At 41.1% G+C, this 17,304-nt stretch overlaps 1 protein-coding gene across 21 annotated transcripts in view; it reads left to right on the forward strand.

Moving 5' to 3' along the window:
- The first annotated feature begins 7,132 nt into the window (after positions 1-7,132).
- BICD1 (BICD cargo adaptor 1) overlaps positions 7,133-17,304 on the forward strand; it is a 222,538-nt gene continuing 212,366 nt past the window's right edge. For 15 of the 21 annotated variants that reach the window (XR_011235767.1, XM_069491391.1, XM_069491382.1 and 12 more), the window contains exon 1: positions 7,133-7,833. Coding sequence is in view for 20 of the 21 variants with exons in the window: in XM_069491391.1 (XP_069347492.1) it covers positions 7,621-7,833 (213 nt within the window). In the remaining variant the exon portion in view is untranslated. Of the gene's footprint in view, positions 7,834-7,949; positions 7,977-8,891; positions 8,937-17,304 lie in introns of those variants that run through there. The other 6 variants (XM_069491385.1, XM_069491388.1, XM_069491398.1 and 3 more) reach the window with 3 other exon arrangements.

Here is a 17,304-nt window from a genome sequence, read left to right on the forward strand (position 1 = left end):
GAATTCTATGGTATGTGAACTATATCTCAATAAAGCCATTAAAAAAATGACCAGAATAGATGATCTCTAATGTCACTCCCAGCCTTAGATGCTCCCTGCAGTCAGGATGGAGGAAAAAGGACTGAACTGATTTTCTCAAGCTCTGTATTTCATCTAATTGAAAAAATAAACCACCTTACATGGGTGTTGAGTTTGGAATCTTAAGGCTGGTTATCCCATCAGTCCTCCCATCATGGTTCAGGGACCCAGGCAGGATCCTTCTGTCTTGTTATTCAGCCTACATGGCATTCATTAACAAAATTATTTCATGGGCCATGTTGGCTGTTGGAGCTCCAGCCATTCTGTCTGCATTCCAACCAGCAGGAAGGAAGAAGGGGAGAGGGGGCACGCCTCCTCATGTTAAGGACATGTACTGGGAGTTGTACACACTACTTCTGCTTAAACACAATTAGCCAGATCCAGGTCACATGGCAACTTACTTAGTAACTTAAATAAGTTGTCACATTTATTACATGATTATGTGTGCAGAAAGAAATTGAGGGTTTTATTACTATGGAAGAAGAAGAGAATAGATGTTGAGAGACACCTGGCAATGTGCCATGTTCCATGATTTAACTCATCAGCTACTTGCTCATTAGTATACTTGTCCTACTCTGTTTTCTGCTGTTTATAAAAGGATACATGAAACTGGGTTATTTATTAATTTATTTATGGAGACACTCTCGCTCTGTTCTCGGGGTAGAGTGTTGTGGCGTCAGCCTAGCTCACAGCAACCTCAAACTCCTGGGCTCAAGCAATCCTCCTGCCTCAGCCTCACCAGTAGCTGGGACTACAGGCACAAGCCACCATGCTCGGCTAATTTTTTCTATGTATTTTTAGTTTTCCAGCTAATTTCTTTCTATTTTTTTTTAGTAGAGATGGGGTCTCGCTCTTGCTCAGGCTGGAAAACTGGGTAATTTATAAAGAAAAAGAACATATTTCTTACAGTTGTGGAGACTGAGAAGTCCAAGATCAAGGGGCCACATCTGGTAAGATCCTTTTTGCTGGTGGGGACTCTGCAGAGTCCTGAGGCTGTGCAAGGCGTCACATCGGTGAGGGGGTTCAGTGTGCTGGCCCAGGTCTCTCTTCCTCTTTTTATAAAGCCCCCAGTCCCACTACCACAATATCTCATTAATCTACTAATCCATTCATGAAGGCAGAGCCCTCATGACCCAACCACCTCTTAAAGGCCCCACCCCTCAAGACTGCCACATTGGGAATTATATTTCAACTTGAGTTTTGGAAAGATAAATATTCAAACCATAGCAATGGTTTCCTTTAATTTCCTGTCTCCTAGTCCTCTTGCAGCTTCTTGACAAAATCTCAATTCTGGATTGATGCAACTGCTCACCATTTCTACTCTTATACTTGATCCTCTCAAAAAAGGTACACAACTATGTTGCTTTTAGTGCTCCTATAAAGTCATGATTTTTAAACTTCAGCTGGGCTTCTGACTCAGTTGGTGACAAATATTTATTCAAAGCAATCTTTGTGTTCTTTGATTCATAGCACCTTGTAAGACCTTGGATGCATTTATCACTTTAGATGCTAGCATAGTTTTGGTTACTAAAATGGTCCTCCAAAGAAGATTTATAAGGAAGAGGAATTGGTATTCTGAAATAGGTGACTCAGATCAAAAAAAAAAAAAAATCAAGTCTGGTCAGAAGATAAATTCTAAAGAGATAATAGCTGGCACTCAGAATTTTTTTAGTCTTTTTTTCAAGAAAATAATATTGGCCTGTGTACTATGATGTGCTACAAATTCTTCTGGTTGTTTTCAGCCAAAAAAGTTGAAGGATGCATTTAATATTGAAGAAAGAAAGAATAATATGAGATTGCCCCCTGAATAAGTAAATGCTGATGGCAAAAATGGGATCATTAACAATTTTAAAGGGAGCATCATTGAGAAAGCAAAATAAAAAACAGATGGGAAATGCAAACTCAACTTAAATTGAGTACTTGGAGAATACAGTGCCTTTCTAGTGGGGAGAGACAGGGATGCATCTGTGGCTAAGAAACAACCCGAGCATCGTAGAGAATCTGTTGGCCACTGATTTTGGAGATGTAAAATGGGGAGAGAGCAGCTATTTGGCTGTTTTTTTCCCCCTCATACAAAATGCTCTTGCTTTTATTTATTAGCATCTTAAAAGAGAGGAGACAAAAGACAGACAAGGTAGCAGAGCCCAGAGAGCTCCCTGCACAAACACAAAGGAACAGCGACAGACAGGGCTCAGGAAGCCATCCCCAGGGGTGGGTCTGGAAGTCCAGGGGTGGGTCCCAGAAGTGCTCCGCAATCTGTGCAGGGCAGCTGCTGTGATGGCTGGTATCTGAGCAGCTTGGAGATCAAGTCCTGGCCCCGGGAAGTCACTGATGGGAAAGCCACGCCCTTGAGGGGGCACCTGGAGGTGTCAGTGTGTGCGGTGCTCTTCAAGGGTGGATTTCCTACCGGCTGGTGCTCTTCAAGGGTGGATTTCCTACTGGCTGTTCATAGCAGAGTGCCCCAGTGCACCGCAGATCCACTTCTCACCACGCCTTTCTCTTCCATCATTTCTGGGGGCATGGACTTGTCTCCACACCTTAAACTTCTATTTGTACTCCAATCCACTTCAATCTGGTTTCCACCTTCTGTTCCACACAAACTATTCTTGTCAAGAGTACCCACTTCCATGTTGCCAAATCCAGTGACATTTTGTGTCTTTATCTATCTGGCCTTGATCTCCTGGTAGCATTGACTTGGTCTTTACCCCCTCACTCCTCATAAGCTGTTCTGTTTTGTTCCCTTTCAAATATTTCTCCACTGATTTTCCTCCCACCACCTTGACTGGTCCCTCTCAGGTTTCTTTGCTGGCTTTTTTTTTTTTTTTTTTCTCTGAGACAAAGTCTTGCTCTGTTGCCCTGGCTAGAGTGCAGTGGCGTCTTCATAGCTCACTGCAACCTCAATCCTCCTGCCTCAGCCTCTTGAGTAGCTGGGACTACAGGTGTGCACCACCACTCCTGGCTACTTTTTCTATTTTAGTAGAAATGGGGTCTTGCTCTTGCTCAGGCTGGTCTCAAACTCCTGACCTCAAGCAATCCTCCGCCTTGGCCTCCCAGAGTGTTAGGATTACAGGTGTGAGCCACCGCCAGCCTGGCTTTTCCTCTTCAACTCAACTTTTAATGGGGACACCTCAGGGCCGGATCCGGGACCCCCTTCTGTTCTTCATTTACACCTTTCTGTAGATAATCTCCTTCATTTCCACGGACTTAAATACTATTCAATGCTAATGATTTCCCAGAGGAAAATCATTTTACCTCCCAAGAAGCCTCTTAATTTTGGTCATACATCAAATTGTCTACTTAACATTTCTATTCAAATGTTTCAAAAGTGTCTTAACCTAATACGTCCAAAATAGAACTCTTGATTTCCTGAAACTGTCCCTTCTAACAAAATGGCAAAATGTCTTCCCAAGTGAGAAAATCAGAATTTATTCATGATTCCTTTATTCCTCGCTATCTCACATTCAATCTTCAACCAGGTCTTGAGAGTTCCACCCCCTAGCATGCCACTCCCCCCTCAGTATATCTCAAATCCCCCCAATTCTTTCCCCCACAGGCATCACCTCAGGCTAGGCCACCATTTTCTTTCTCCTGGACAACTACAACAGTTTCCTAACTAGTGACTCCTTTGATACCTTCAATCTTTTTTGCATGCAGCAGTGATATCCTTAAAATACAATAAATCATTTAATTTCCTGACTAAAGGATAATCTAAGGCCTTCCGGTGCCCTGAGAATAAAACCCAAATTCCTCATTCTGACTTGAAGGCAGGCATAATCCCTGCCTATCTCTCCGGCGTTGCCTGTCTTCTGGTGTAGTCTTGGGCCACCCCCATTTTGCGTATTAATCCTCAGCCTTTCTGATTTTTATTCTTTGCACTCACCATGCTCTTTTCTGCCTTAGGCTTTTACACATGTTGTTTCCTTTACCTGAAAAGCTCTTCCCCCACATTTTGCACATATAACTCCTTGTTGCTTAGATAATGGAATAAATGTCACTTCTTCAGAGAAATCTCCACTGATCATCCTGTTCTTTCTTCTTTCTACCTTAATTTTATCCTTGCTTTTTTCCAAAAACTTTTAAAAAACATGTATATATTACTTATTAGGTGTCAGATAATATTCTATTCACAACAATCTCATTAGGAGATTAAATTATTATCCCCTTTTAAAGGATGAGGCAACTAAGAAACACACAGCTAGTAAGTGGCACAGTTGGATTTGACCCAAGAAGACTAGCTCGTACTCTTAACCACTATGTTATGTCCTGCCTGTCGATGTCACAATTTGGAATTATTTAGAAATTTATCTTTTTGGGTTTTTTTTGTTGTTGTTACTTGTTTTTTGTTTGTTTTGTTTTGTTTTATCTGTCCATCCCAGAATATAAGCTCCAAGAGGTCAGGAATCATTGCCACTGTGATCTTATTGGTCACTGATTTCACAATGCCTACTATTGTACCTAGTACATAATGGGTGATTAAGAAACATGTTTAAAGAGTGAATGAATGACTGATAGCAAGAGAAAACAATATTCATGCTGCCAAAGTTGATAAGGGGTTGGTTTGAGGTACTAGGTCACAAAATATAATTTTTCCTAAACATTTCTAATAAAGAAAGTTCCATAAGTAATTGAAGGCTGCTAGGATGAAGAAAAATGAGGGAACCCTGCTCCTAAGAATGGTTTAAGAAATTATTTTCTATATATCTGTATATATTTTCTATTATCTATATTTCTATATATCTGTCATTGCTTTCTCTCTATATATGTAAAGTGTGGTGTATAAAGAAATAAGTTTACCTTCTTCAAGTTAAGTACCATCATATATAGCATTGAAGTTGAACTAAGCAAAATCTTAAAGTGTTAGAATAGTGTACAGTAAGTACATGCCTGAATGAAGTCAGACTGAATGTGTTAACAAAAATGTCTCAACCAGAAAAATAGGGAAGGATAGAGCATAGGGACTGGGCCACAGTGGAAACTTAGAAAAAACGAAAGTCACAGAGGCAAACTCCATTCTTAGTTCTAGCCAAGCAGAGGGAGACTCAGGAAGTCTACACCAAGCATTATGATCTCTTTGGAAGGACTATGCTTACGGTTGGTGGAGCGAGGAACCATCAAGGGCATACTGGGAAGAAAGCAGATTAGCTACCCGCAGTTACAGGTTTTGTCTCTTTTCTCTTCAGCAGTTCATGATCATTCATCAGGGTGATAGAGGGCAGGTGCCACCGGAGTACACAAGAGGGGTTTCCCAAATGGAGTCCGAGATCAAGGAAACCTGGGTGGAATGATGTAGGGAAGAACTGGTTATTTCCTGGGTGGAATGATGTAGTGATTATCATTCGTACTTGGAATTCATGGTGGCTGCACTGCACGTTTTGAGTATTTTCTCATTTATGTATGTTTGGATTAGACAATTACTAGAGAATATTCTGGTTTTTTTTTTTTTTTTTTTTTTTTAGGTCAGATAATCACAAGACAATATTCTGTTTTGACTGTCAGCATTTGGAAGGAATTTTTTTTTTGTCTGTTTTCTGAAGCAATGAAAAGCACATCCAGAGAGCCCGTTAATGGAAACTTTGTAAGGGCATTGTCCTTCGCTCTTCCAAACCATCAGCAATTGCCTTTTTTCTTTACCATGTACACAGTGATGGGAGAGGTGGGTCCTGCTTTCTAACTCTGAAAACTTGTGAAAATTGAACACCTGGCTGCTGACAAATGGTTCTGGAATAAGTGCCACCCAGGAGGAGAGAGGTAAGGAACTGGGGAGAACCATTGGGAACTGGGGTCCCACAGCCTGGCGATAACACAGAAATTGCTCCTTCCCCCCTCCTATTGCCTTTCTTCTTGATGGTTCTCCATTCTTATCTCTTCTCCATTCTTTCCTTTCTTCCACTCTACTTTCACCTCCTTTTGTGACTCCTCATCATCACTTTTCATGTTGATTACTGTGATTACCTTACAAACATATAATATTTAGTTGCTGGGTTTGCATTAGTTATGAGTTAAGATGAAGCCAATATAAATGATCCAGTTTAAGGCTCTGCAGTTCTGATTCAAATTTTGATTCCATCACTTAAGAGTTATCTAACTTTGGGCAAATCTCCCAACCTCCCTGTATCTTTCTTTCTTCATCTGTAAATTGGGGATACTAGTTCCTACCTCAAAGGTTCATTGTTAGGATTGATGAGAATGCATGTAACATACTCAGAAGCATGTTTGGTACCTGGTTTCAAGAACTCTTAGCTCTTACTATTTAAAAAATGCTTATTGTAGGGTATTGTTGATACCTTATAAAGGGAATTTCATGCAGTTTTCCGTAGAGTAAGGTGTTTTGATGGAGTAACTATTGGGACAAGAAATACAGTACCTCGAGGGTTTACTGGGTGCATGCATTACAGAAATAACTTTCTGAGTAGACAGTGATCTTCTGACACCTGGGCGAGGGCGAGCAATATTTAGCGAAGACTGTCTGAGGGTTCAGTAAGGTTACTTGGTGAGAACGTTAGGTGGACCAGGCCAGACCAGGGAGAGGCTGGGGGCGAGAGGGAAGGCGGAGGAGGCGGAGGTGGAAACCCGGCGTTCCTTTGGGCTGCAGGTGGTCCGGAAAGGCAGCGGCGCGCCCAGGGGGCTAGGAGGATGTGCGGGGCCGGACCGGGGTAGTTTTGTTTGCTTTTCTCTGAAGAAGGCGCCGGTTCCGGGCAGTTTCCTGAGCTTCGGCCCTCGTCGCAGCGAGAGCCGGGGCGCGCACGCCACTCCCGGGGGCTTCGACGTCCATCGGGACAAAGCCCTGGGAGGAACTCCCGCCGCGGGCGACCAGGTCGGGGCGTCGGCCCCCTCCCCGCGCGCGGCCCGGCGCTGCCCCGGCCCGGCCCCGCCGCCTCCGCCGCGCAGCCTCGCGGAGCAGCGGGCGGTGGCAGCCCCGCGCGCCCGGCGGGAGGCGCCTTGGGATGTTTCCGTCTGGTCCTTGCCTCCTCCCCCCGCGCTGACTCCATCCGCTCCCCGCCCCCTGCTCGGGGCAGCGGCCAGGCGGGAAGGGAGGGAGCCGGCCCGAGACTGCATCATTCCGCACCGGCTGCTGCAGGGCCAGAGGGAGCAGGTGGAGCGAGCGAGCGAGCGGCGAGCCGAGCGCGCCAGGCCCGGGGGGAGACTGCAGTGACGCGGCCCTGGAGACATGGCGGCCGGGCGCCTCTGAATTGGAAGCAGGACCCGGAGCCCCTCGCCGCCCCCGGCCGCAGCAGCCCAGGCCATGCCGCACGGCTGCTGACCGCACGCAGGGGCCGGCCCGGAGGACACATGCGGCAGCAGCTGCCGCCGCGAGCCTGATCCGCTCCCCTGCATTCTCCATGTTGCATTTCTCGTCAGTTTCTCGGGCAGTGTAGCTGCCGCTGCCAGAAGAGCCCTCAGGGCATTGCGCTGCCCTTCATCCAGCCGCACTTTCTTTCCCGTTTTTACCCCTCCCTCCCCATTTCCTTCTCCCTTTCCCTGCCTGCTTTGCATCCATCTCCCCTACCCCGTCACCCCCTCCTGCCTCCATCCGCCGGGGCTATGGCCGCAGAAGAGGTAGTGCAGACGGTGGACCATTACAAGACTGAGATAGAGAGGCTGACCAAGGAGCTCACAGAGACGACCCACGAGAAGATCCAGGCTGCCGAGTACGGGCTGGTGGTGCTGGAAGAGAAGCTGACCCTCAAACAGCAGTATGACGAGCTGGAGGCAGAGTACGACAGCCTCAAACAGGAGCTGGAGCAGCTGAAAGAGGTGAGTAGCCTGTCACCTCTCCCCTCCCCGGCCTTCGCTCCCCCACCCCCCAGGCCCACTTATCCTTGTTAAGAAGTCGGAAAGGATGCGATTGAAAGGACTGTTTTTCATCTTAGGGCCCTTTGTTGATAAGAGAAGATTGAAAGAGTCCATTGTTTTCCCCCCAAGAGAAAAATTGCCCAAGAAATGAATGTATAAGCTGGAATTTGGAAGGCAATGGCTGTTTAGCCTGTGGGGGAGGGAGATTCATAAGAATTTTCAAGTACCAGCACTCCAAGGCGACATTCAACTGGGTTGGAATGTATAAATCAAACTTCCCGAAACTGCTGTTATTTCAAACTCAGTTTTCAGTGACAATCTCATAATCCACAAAGGTGATGAGGTTTGTGCCGGAGGACCCACAATTTCAGGACCTCAGCTTTCTGCTGAATGTAACCACTCCTTGGTGAGAGAGGGAACTCCTCACCAATCCCATTTGACAAAGGCTGGGCAATCTTCATTCTCCTTGGCTCTAGTCATTCTTGTCATCCAGCTGCAGGAGAAAAACAACTTTGCTGGGTGATCCCACTGCCTTGATTTCACCTCTGAGCTAGGTTGGGCCATACCCAAGTCTTATGAGGTCACCCTGACCATGAAAAATTGAACTCGCCTACAAATGGTTTGAAATACGTGGCTCATGTATTCAGATGAGTCTCTTCTGGTTAAAATGACTGTATTTATATAAAACCCGAAAATTGCAAATGGGCCATGTATAACATTTGTCCTCTTTAGTCTTTTGGTATTTGGCTTCTTGTAAAGCCTAAGGTATTGGGAGAAAACAATGAAAAGCACTCTTAAGAACGTACATATTGTTTAAGGAAGTCAGTTTGTTTTACCTGGTTCTTGAGGCACTAAGGGTAGCAAGTAACCAGTTGTAAATTTAACTGTATGTATACACTGCTTAGGTGCATATTGGCATTTTAAATGTTAATTCTCATTTAGCATGGAATATTATCAAAAATCTTTTTCTTATAATGTAAGTTTGATTTTTTGGGGGGTCTTGTTTTATGTTGTTACAGTTAAAAGACATGATGTGTGACATATCTAATCAACTTGCCTTCTAATTTAGTGTATAATATGGTAAATATTTATACTTTCAGATATATCTTATTTTTATTTGGATGCCTAACTACCAAAGAATAAATATAGTACATATGATGAAAAATTTCAATTCCAATCTAATTTTTTTGTATCAGGCTGTAAATTTCTAGTTTATATTTTACGTACCATGTACATATCTAGTCTTAACAGCTGAACTAGTTTATATTTTTTAACTTAGAGTAAGTCTTATACTGACGTGTTTAAATGCAGTGATGCTAAATCTTGGGAAGTGAGGAAACAGGATGATGAATGTAATTCTCAGAGATGTTTTGATGTTGTCTACATCTGTCTACACTGCTTTGCCAAGACAGGGAAGTGCAGACCAGACAGTGGTAAGCCGTCGCCTTCTTGATAAAGAGGATGGGCTTAATTTCATGAAATGTAACTGTTAACTGACCTTCCTGCTTGATTTAAACAACCCTTATAGGGATATTTCTGTGTGATTGCTCTTACCCTTCATAGTAAACCTTAAATAAAGCATTTGTGTTTTGCCATGAACTCTAAAGGCAAGGGATCTATCTTAATTGACTTTGCATCTGAAGTCTTTAACATAAAGCCTAACATGCAGTGGGCATGAAATAATATTTTATGAAAGAATCATTTTGTACTAGAGGAAGATACACCTTTATTAAGGATTTACCAGTCAATATTGGTTAGTGTCAGAGAAAGACTAAGAAAATTAGGAAGTGTAGGAAGTGTCTAGTATTAAAAATAACAACCTACATTAATTTCACTGGCAGTAATGAGGAAAATGAGAAAAAATATTTTGTAGGAATAATGTAACAGTGGTTTCTTAATGTAGAGTAATGCTAATACCAATTTTTATCTATAATAATTTTTTTTAAATTTAAACCATGTTTTGTGTTACACAGCGGGAGGTTAATAAAAATTTATCAGGTTCATACCAAAGATATCAGAAGAAAAAATATTATCAGGATTATTTTTTGTTGTTGTTGTTGCCAGTTACTAAAGAAATCAGGATTATTTTTACCAAATGATACTTGTTCATATATTTATTTTGAGTTGTATTTAGCATAAATAAAATTCAATTTAAAGTTTCTAATGAACTGGCTTATGCAGTTATATAAAAAATATATCTTAGGGTAATAAAATAATCATTATGCTTGATTATTTGATAGTGAGACCTATTATATTTATCCTTTAAATATGGTATATACTTTATTTGGGAATATTACTTAAATGAGTTAAATCAATCTCAAGTAATGTTTTCTATTTGAAAAGTAAATTCAAAATAATTGTGCAAACTGAGGTATTCTAATGATAGTATCATATAGAAGTCATTTTTGAAAAACATGTTTTGTGAGTGCTTTGATTTTTCAAAAGGAAGTTTTGTTCATTATCAGGTATCTATAAAAAGCCAAAAGAAATCCTTGGCTTATTTCTAGGCTCTTTCAACAGATAGAATTCATTTAAAAATAATTGGACCAGTTTATGGAAATGTCAACAGAAAACTACTGTACTAAGTTCAAGTTGAACGTTAGTAATTTGCAGTGTAGCAACATGGCTCAGTCTGTGCAGGTCATTTCGTTTTCCAGAATCAGCACCCAGCAATGTTGCTACCTTCCTGCCCAGGTTAGGTACTGACCGCTAGGACAATAAGGCAAGTGAGCAATGTTGCCTGAAGGTGTGTGAAATCAAGAAGATGAATTAATTCATTTTTTTCTCCTAGTTATTTCTTCTCTCAACCCAATTGCTTTTTGACCTGGCCTGATATCATTTAGTGCTCTGCCCGGTGCCTCGTTACATGGGCTGCTGTAATTCTGTTCACAAAAGAACACACTTGAAAGAAAACTACTAGGGGTCTGGAAAAAAGATGACCTCTGACATCATCATAATATTCTCCTTTTCATTATGCTTTGGGTAGTGGAACAAAGCAACCTGTCCACTAGAATACTGGAGTATGCTTTTATGATTTCACAAATAATGCTTCCCCTTCAATGACCTGAGGAGCACCCATGCCTAGTCATGTTCACCTGGCTGACTGTATGCTTGGGATGTACGTAAATCAGCACTGTCTGTCACCCAGGCCAAAATAGTGCTTGAAGAAGAGTCATGGCTCTAAAATAACTTGAAAACTGAAGATCTATTAATATAAAAATACCCTACACTTTAAATGTAAGGGTTTTTTTTTTTTTTTTTACTTAAAAATGGTTGAATTTAAAATGTGGTAAAGTTTAAAAAGATCTCTTTGGCTTTGGAAAGGAATGATTCAGCATTACTGGTAGCATTGTAAAAGAAAACAAATCTGTGTGACAGCTTTAAAAAAGTTTTACAGCTTGGTTACAGCAGGCTCTGTACTAAGAATCCTCAACTCATTTTCTCAACCCTGACACCAAGGACAGTCACCAGCCGCTAAAGAAGCACTTTCTGGGCATTGAGTGGCTTTTCCTTTTGGAGCCAACTTTATGCTTGTACAGGGTTATAGTTAAATCATTCAAGAAATAAACATTTACTTATACAGTTTTAGAGATTGTCACATTGGGGACCTGATGAAAAGCATTTAAATTACCTGGTTTTGGCAGCACACAGTGGCTCATGCCTGTAATCCTAGCACTTTGGGAGGCCAAAGTGGGAGGATCACTTGAGGCCAGGAGTTCAAGATCAGCCTGAGCAACATAGTGAGACCCTGTCTCTTGGGGTGAGGGGGAGGGGGAGAAACAGAGGAAGACCCTGTCTCAAGAAATAAAAAAAAATTACCTGGATTCATTTTTAAACAGAATTAATTTTTTTCCTCATATGCTTAGAAAGATTGTTAGCTTCTTTTATATCTGTAAATTCTAAATCATGAACTCATATGGGGGAAAAACCCACATATTCTTTTCTAATCTATGAATAAACATTAAAAGAAAGTTAATATTTAATTGATTTACCTAAACTATGATTTTTAACTTCTCTCATTATTGATTGATTGATTGAGACAGGGTCTTGCTCTGTCTCCCAGGCTACAGTGCAGTGGTGTCATCATAACTCACAGCAACCTCAAACTCCTGGGCTCAAGCAATCCTCTTGCCTCAGCCTCCCAAGTAGCTGGGAATTACAGGCACATGCCACCATGCCTGGCTAATTTTTCTGTTTTTTGTAGAGACGGGGTCTCACTTTTGTTGAGGCTGGTTTTGAACTCCTCGCCTCAAGTGATCCTCCCGCCGTGGCCTCCCAAAGTGCTAGGATTGCAGGCATGACCCCCTGCATGTGACCTTCTCTCATTCTTTTTAAAGAAGAAATTTTTCCACTTATCACATTTGTTATCAAATTAATTTAAAAATCTAAAATATATGCTTTTAGAAACTGTTTACAAACAACCTCAACAAATAAACATAATCACTTTCAATGACGTCTCTTTTTTTTTTGACCCAATTGCTCTAATTTGCATCATCCCTTCTTTTTATTTCAACTCAAGATTTCATCTTGGCAAAAGTTATGTCTCAGACATTATTTAGCAAGATTTTATAATTTTTCATCATATTCACCGTGTTCATGTGAGCATGTGTAGCAGCCATGGTTTGAAGATTGTTTCAGAATTTCTTGCTTACACGTACTCTGCCCTATCATCCCCTTAAGTACACTTGTTCTTATGGGTATTGCTTCCCAAATTTGAAAATATGATAATTACTCGCATGTTGAAATACATGGCAAAGGACTTTCCCACACAAAAGGTTCTACCTGTAATTATGGCTTTGAAGGAGAAGAGGGCATAAGAGATACACAGTCTTACTGTTAAATAATTTGTTATGCTGAAGGAGAAGGTACCTGAGGTCCAGAGGCAGGAGATGCAATTGGAAAAGGGCTGGGTCCACATTTTGCCTTGCACGTGGAGCCATTGAAAAGAAATGAAACAGTAACTATGTTTGGTGCCTTACCTCATAATATAATTCAGAGGCTTCTTGCCTGCTTTTACAAATAAGAAAATAATATTTTTTTTATTTTTATTTATTTTTTTTTTTGAGACAGAGTCTCACTCTGTTGCCCAGGCTAGAGTGAGTGCCGTGGCGTCAGCCTAGCTCACAGCAACCTCAAACTCCTGAGCTCAAGCGATCCTCCTGTCTCAGCCTCCCGAGTAGCTGGGACTACAGGCATGCACCACCATGCCCGGCTAATTTTTTCTATATACATTTTTAGCTGTCCATATAATTTGTTTCTATTTTTAGTAGAGATGGGGTCTCGCTCTTGCTCAGGCTGGTCTCGAACTCCTGAGCTCAAACAATCCGCCCACCTCGGCCTCCCAGAGTGCTAGGATTACAGGCGTGCGCCACCGCGCCCGGCAGAAAATAATAAAGCATTGAACTATGTACAAGACTCTACTTAGGACTAGGTACTTTGCACACCTTGCCTCTGATTCTTGCAATAATCCTTATGCAAGGTAAATATAGATTGCATTATACAGAAGAGGAAACTGGCTCTTAAAGAAGTTAAGGGCCCTTCTCAGGGCCACAAAACTAAGTGGTGAGACCTGGTTTAGGAGGAAGTCCATTTTGTTTTCATGCATTAGACTACCTCAGAGCATGAAACATCTTGGCCAAGGCCACAAGTGCAATTTAGAAGGTCACAATGATGGTCATAGTGGGTGGACTATAGCTGTGCAGTGGCAGTAGAGGTGGTGAGGAGGGGACATGTCTATTTAGGAGGAAGGGAGAGACACAGTATTGCATGTGACTAGATGTGGGAAGTGAGAGAAAGAGTAGAGTTGAGAATCTTCTCAGGGTGGATAGAAGGTGGTTCCATTTGTGAAGGAAGGTGCTACAGGGTGAAGCAGTTTTAGGGGGTAAAGTTGATGCTCAAATGATATGAGTCCTTTTAGTTCATGTTTTTTTTGGGGGGGGGCAGGGGAGGGGCATAAATAGGATAAATTCAGATACTCAACTCTCAATTTAATAAAACAAATGAATAATGTGTGCAATTGTTGTCATTTTATTCAAGCCTAACCTCTAGAATATGGGATATAAACAATTTAATAATGTTTTCCCCAGTTAGGTTTTTTTTTTTTTTTGCAATCTTAAGTGTTTTTATTCATATCAGTTATGTCACATCTATTTACATTGTTATGCAACATATCTCTAGAATGAAAAACTAAAAACAATACATATGAACGAACAACTACCCATTTTCTTCATTTCCTGACCCTTGATAAACACCATTTTGTTCTCTGTTTCTTGGAGTGTAAACACTTTAGATATCTCATATAAGTAGAATATTATAGTATCTGTCTTTTATTTAGCATGATGTCTTCAAGATTTATCTTTATTATAGATTTTTGCAAGATTTACGGTTTTTTAAAAGCTGAGTAATATTCTATTATGTTTACATTATTATTTTTTGTTTGTTTTAGCAAAGAGCTTTATTATTATTTTTTTTAATTTCAGCTTATTATGGGGGTACAAAAGTCATTCTATGACAAAGACACCTGTACCCGAATGTTTATAGCAGCACAATTCACAATTGCAAAGATGTGGAAACAACCTAAATGCCCATCAATTCATGAATGGATTAGTAAATTGTGGTATATGTATACCATGGATATAAGAAATAAGAAATATACTCAGCTATAAGAAATAACGGTGATATAGAATCCCTTTTGTTCTCCTGGAGAGAGTTGGAACCCATTCTATTAAGTGAAGTATCCCAAGAATGGAAAAACAAGCACCACATGTACTCACCAGCAAATTGGTTTCCCTGATCATCACCTAAATGCACATTTGGGAATGACACCAATTGGGTATCAGACTGAGGTGGGGGGTGGGGGGAGGGGATGGATGTATACCTACATGATGAGTGCATTGCGCACCGTCTGGGGAATGGTCACACTTGAATGTGCTGACTGGGGGGGGGATGGGGGGGAGGGGCTGGGGTATATCTACATGATGAGTGCAATGCGCACTGTCTGGGGAATGGACACGCTTGAAGCTCTGACTCGGGGGGATGGGCGGTACATGGGCAATATATATTCCCCAGTTAGTTTGATAGCCTTCTGAATTAAGAGAAATAAAAAACTAATAAATGATGGGCAAAGAAGCTGTCTGGACACACAGTGAGGTCCAAGAGGGCAGCCTAGGTGGAAACCAGCCCTTACTGACTCCTTAGGGTGATGGGGGCTGAGAGCAACAGCCCTCACTGCTCACAGACTGATCCTTGAAGTTACATTAGCATTTTTAATTTAAGTGGGGTTTTTTCCCCCATTTTTGGTCAGAAGAGTTTGATTGATCTTTAAGAATTGATCTTTAAGAATTGCAATTATGTACTTAGGACAGCTTATTGCAACATTCCAAGTTAGATAAAAGCATACACAAATTAGTAGTTTTCCCTTTTCGTCCTCCCAGTTCTGTCTCTGCTGTTATCACTTGGGTGAGCATTCTTTTGGAATTCTTTTAAATACCTTTAAGCATGTGAATCCATATGCAGGGTTTTTTACTGTTCTTGTTCTTTTGTTTTTATAAAAGCAGGATCTTGCCATAAGTAATAATACTCTGTGACCTGGCTTTTTAAATTAAGAGCATGTCCTTTTAATAGGCAGGCCTTTCTGGGGCAGGGCTGCATTTTTAAGACACTGATGTTTTAAGTGTGAGGAAAATGAGGCTGATTAGGGAAGAAAACCAGAGAACCTTAGAGAGTGTGGGTGGTCCTGGGGGTGTGGTAGGGTGGCCCAGGTTCTGCCCTGAGTCTAGCTGGGGTGGTAAGTGAGAGAAAGAGAAAAAAAATGTAAGTGTGTGTAAAAGAAACTGATGGAATTTGTTTGGTTGCCCCAAAGCAGGCCTGTGTGATGATACCAAGGGAAAAGATGGACAGTTTTGTGGGTGAATTAGCAGGGCTTTGATTCCTTGTCTCGTTGGCTAGTGATGGAGATACACATATCAGCATAATACCTGGCTGGTTTCCACGGCCGGCAAGAGCCGTCCTGCAGTGTGACAACATCCTGTCCATTCTGGGTCTTGGTGAGAAGCCAGGATGATTCAGGCAATTGGGCTCTATTACGTTATCCCTCTTTTGCCCTCTGATAGTTGAGTTTTAAAATAGTTAGGATCCTATACAGCATCTCAGGGTTAGCATGTTGTGCGGGAGGTGGGAAGAAAAGGGTACAAGATAGGAAAATGTTCAGCAAAAGTGTTCTTATTTATTACAGTGGAGGGGAATATAAAAGTGGCAATTGATACCTTTTTCTCCTGGGATTTAGTTACTTTGTCTATAAAATTAAACTGTTGGAATAGATAATCTCTATGATTCTTACCAGCTCTAAATGTCTGAGATGGCTGTTTTTCAGAGCTACTTATTCTGCTTATTTATCTGCCTATCCTTTACTATTCAAATTCATTCTGTTTTTTCCAAAGTGCAGAATAATCTTGCTTAAGTGCAATAATTTTCACCCAGACTTCAGGGATTCAGGAATCTACCATCAACTGTTTTCTCTTTTTCTTCCTGTGCATTTTTTCTCTGGCTGCTCAGTTTTAGCCAAGATAATCCACCTGTTTTAACACTTGTGCTATGTCCCTCCATTTAAAAAACAAAACAAAACAAAACTATTTCATAGTTGTCTTATTCTTTGAACATTTGGCCCAAATTCATTTCCCTTCTGGATTTACTGTACTTTTGTAATCTCACTTACAATGTTATAGAAGTGATTCATTGAGTTTTTTTTCCTTGACACATTTGTACTTGGCTTTAGAAAGCCAAGAGTCCTAATGGATCACTGGGAGCCAGATTTTGGATCAAAATAAAGAACTTTCTGACAATAGAGTTGTCCAAGGGTGGAATGAGGCAGCCTCCTTAGGAAGTAGTCAGTTCCCTGTCACCAAAAATGTCTAAGGAGAAGCTAGCCAACCACTTGCTGAGATACTCTATGGATAGTTCATGCTTAGCAAGGAATTTATGTAGAATGATTTCTAAGGTCCCTTCCTAATCTGAGTTTCTTTGATTTTATCATTCCAGGTATTCCAAGTAATTCCATAAGTTTATGTTTTTTATACTTCCCTAGTACGAGAGCCCAGTGTTTCCATGGTTTACTTTTTCTGCTTTAATGTTTGAGATTTAACAGTCTTTGATGACTTGTGAACATTTGGAATGTTTTAAAAATATTTCAGAAGTTTATTTTAATTTTGACTTATGTTTTGATTGATTTTCAGAAGAAAGCTGCTGGGTAATATAAAAGTTTTAAATGAGTATATCTGTAAATTTTGGAAAGTTTCAGTGAAATTTTATGCATTTTGAAATTATATAATTGCATTTAGGGAGGTCTACAGCCTCCAGAATCTTTACGTTTACATACACGGACACATACACACACACATGTGTGGATGCACAAACATGATTATATACTTTGTCATT

This window comes from Eulemur rufifrons, chromosome 16, assembly GCF_041146395.1.
Source record: "Eulemur rufifrons isolate Redbay chromosome 16, OSU_ERuf_1, whole genome shotgun sequence".
Classification (NCBI taxonomy): domain Eukaryota; kingdom Metazoa; phylum Chordata; class Mammalia; order Primates; family Lemuridae; genus Eulemur; species Eulemur rufifrons.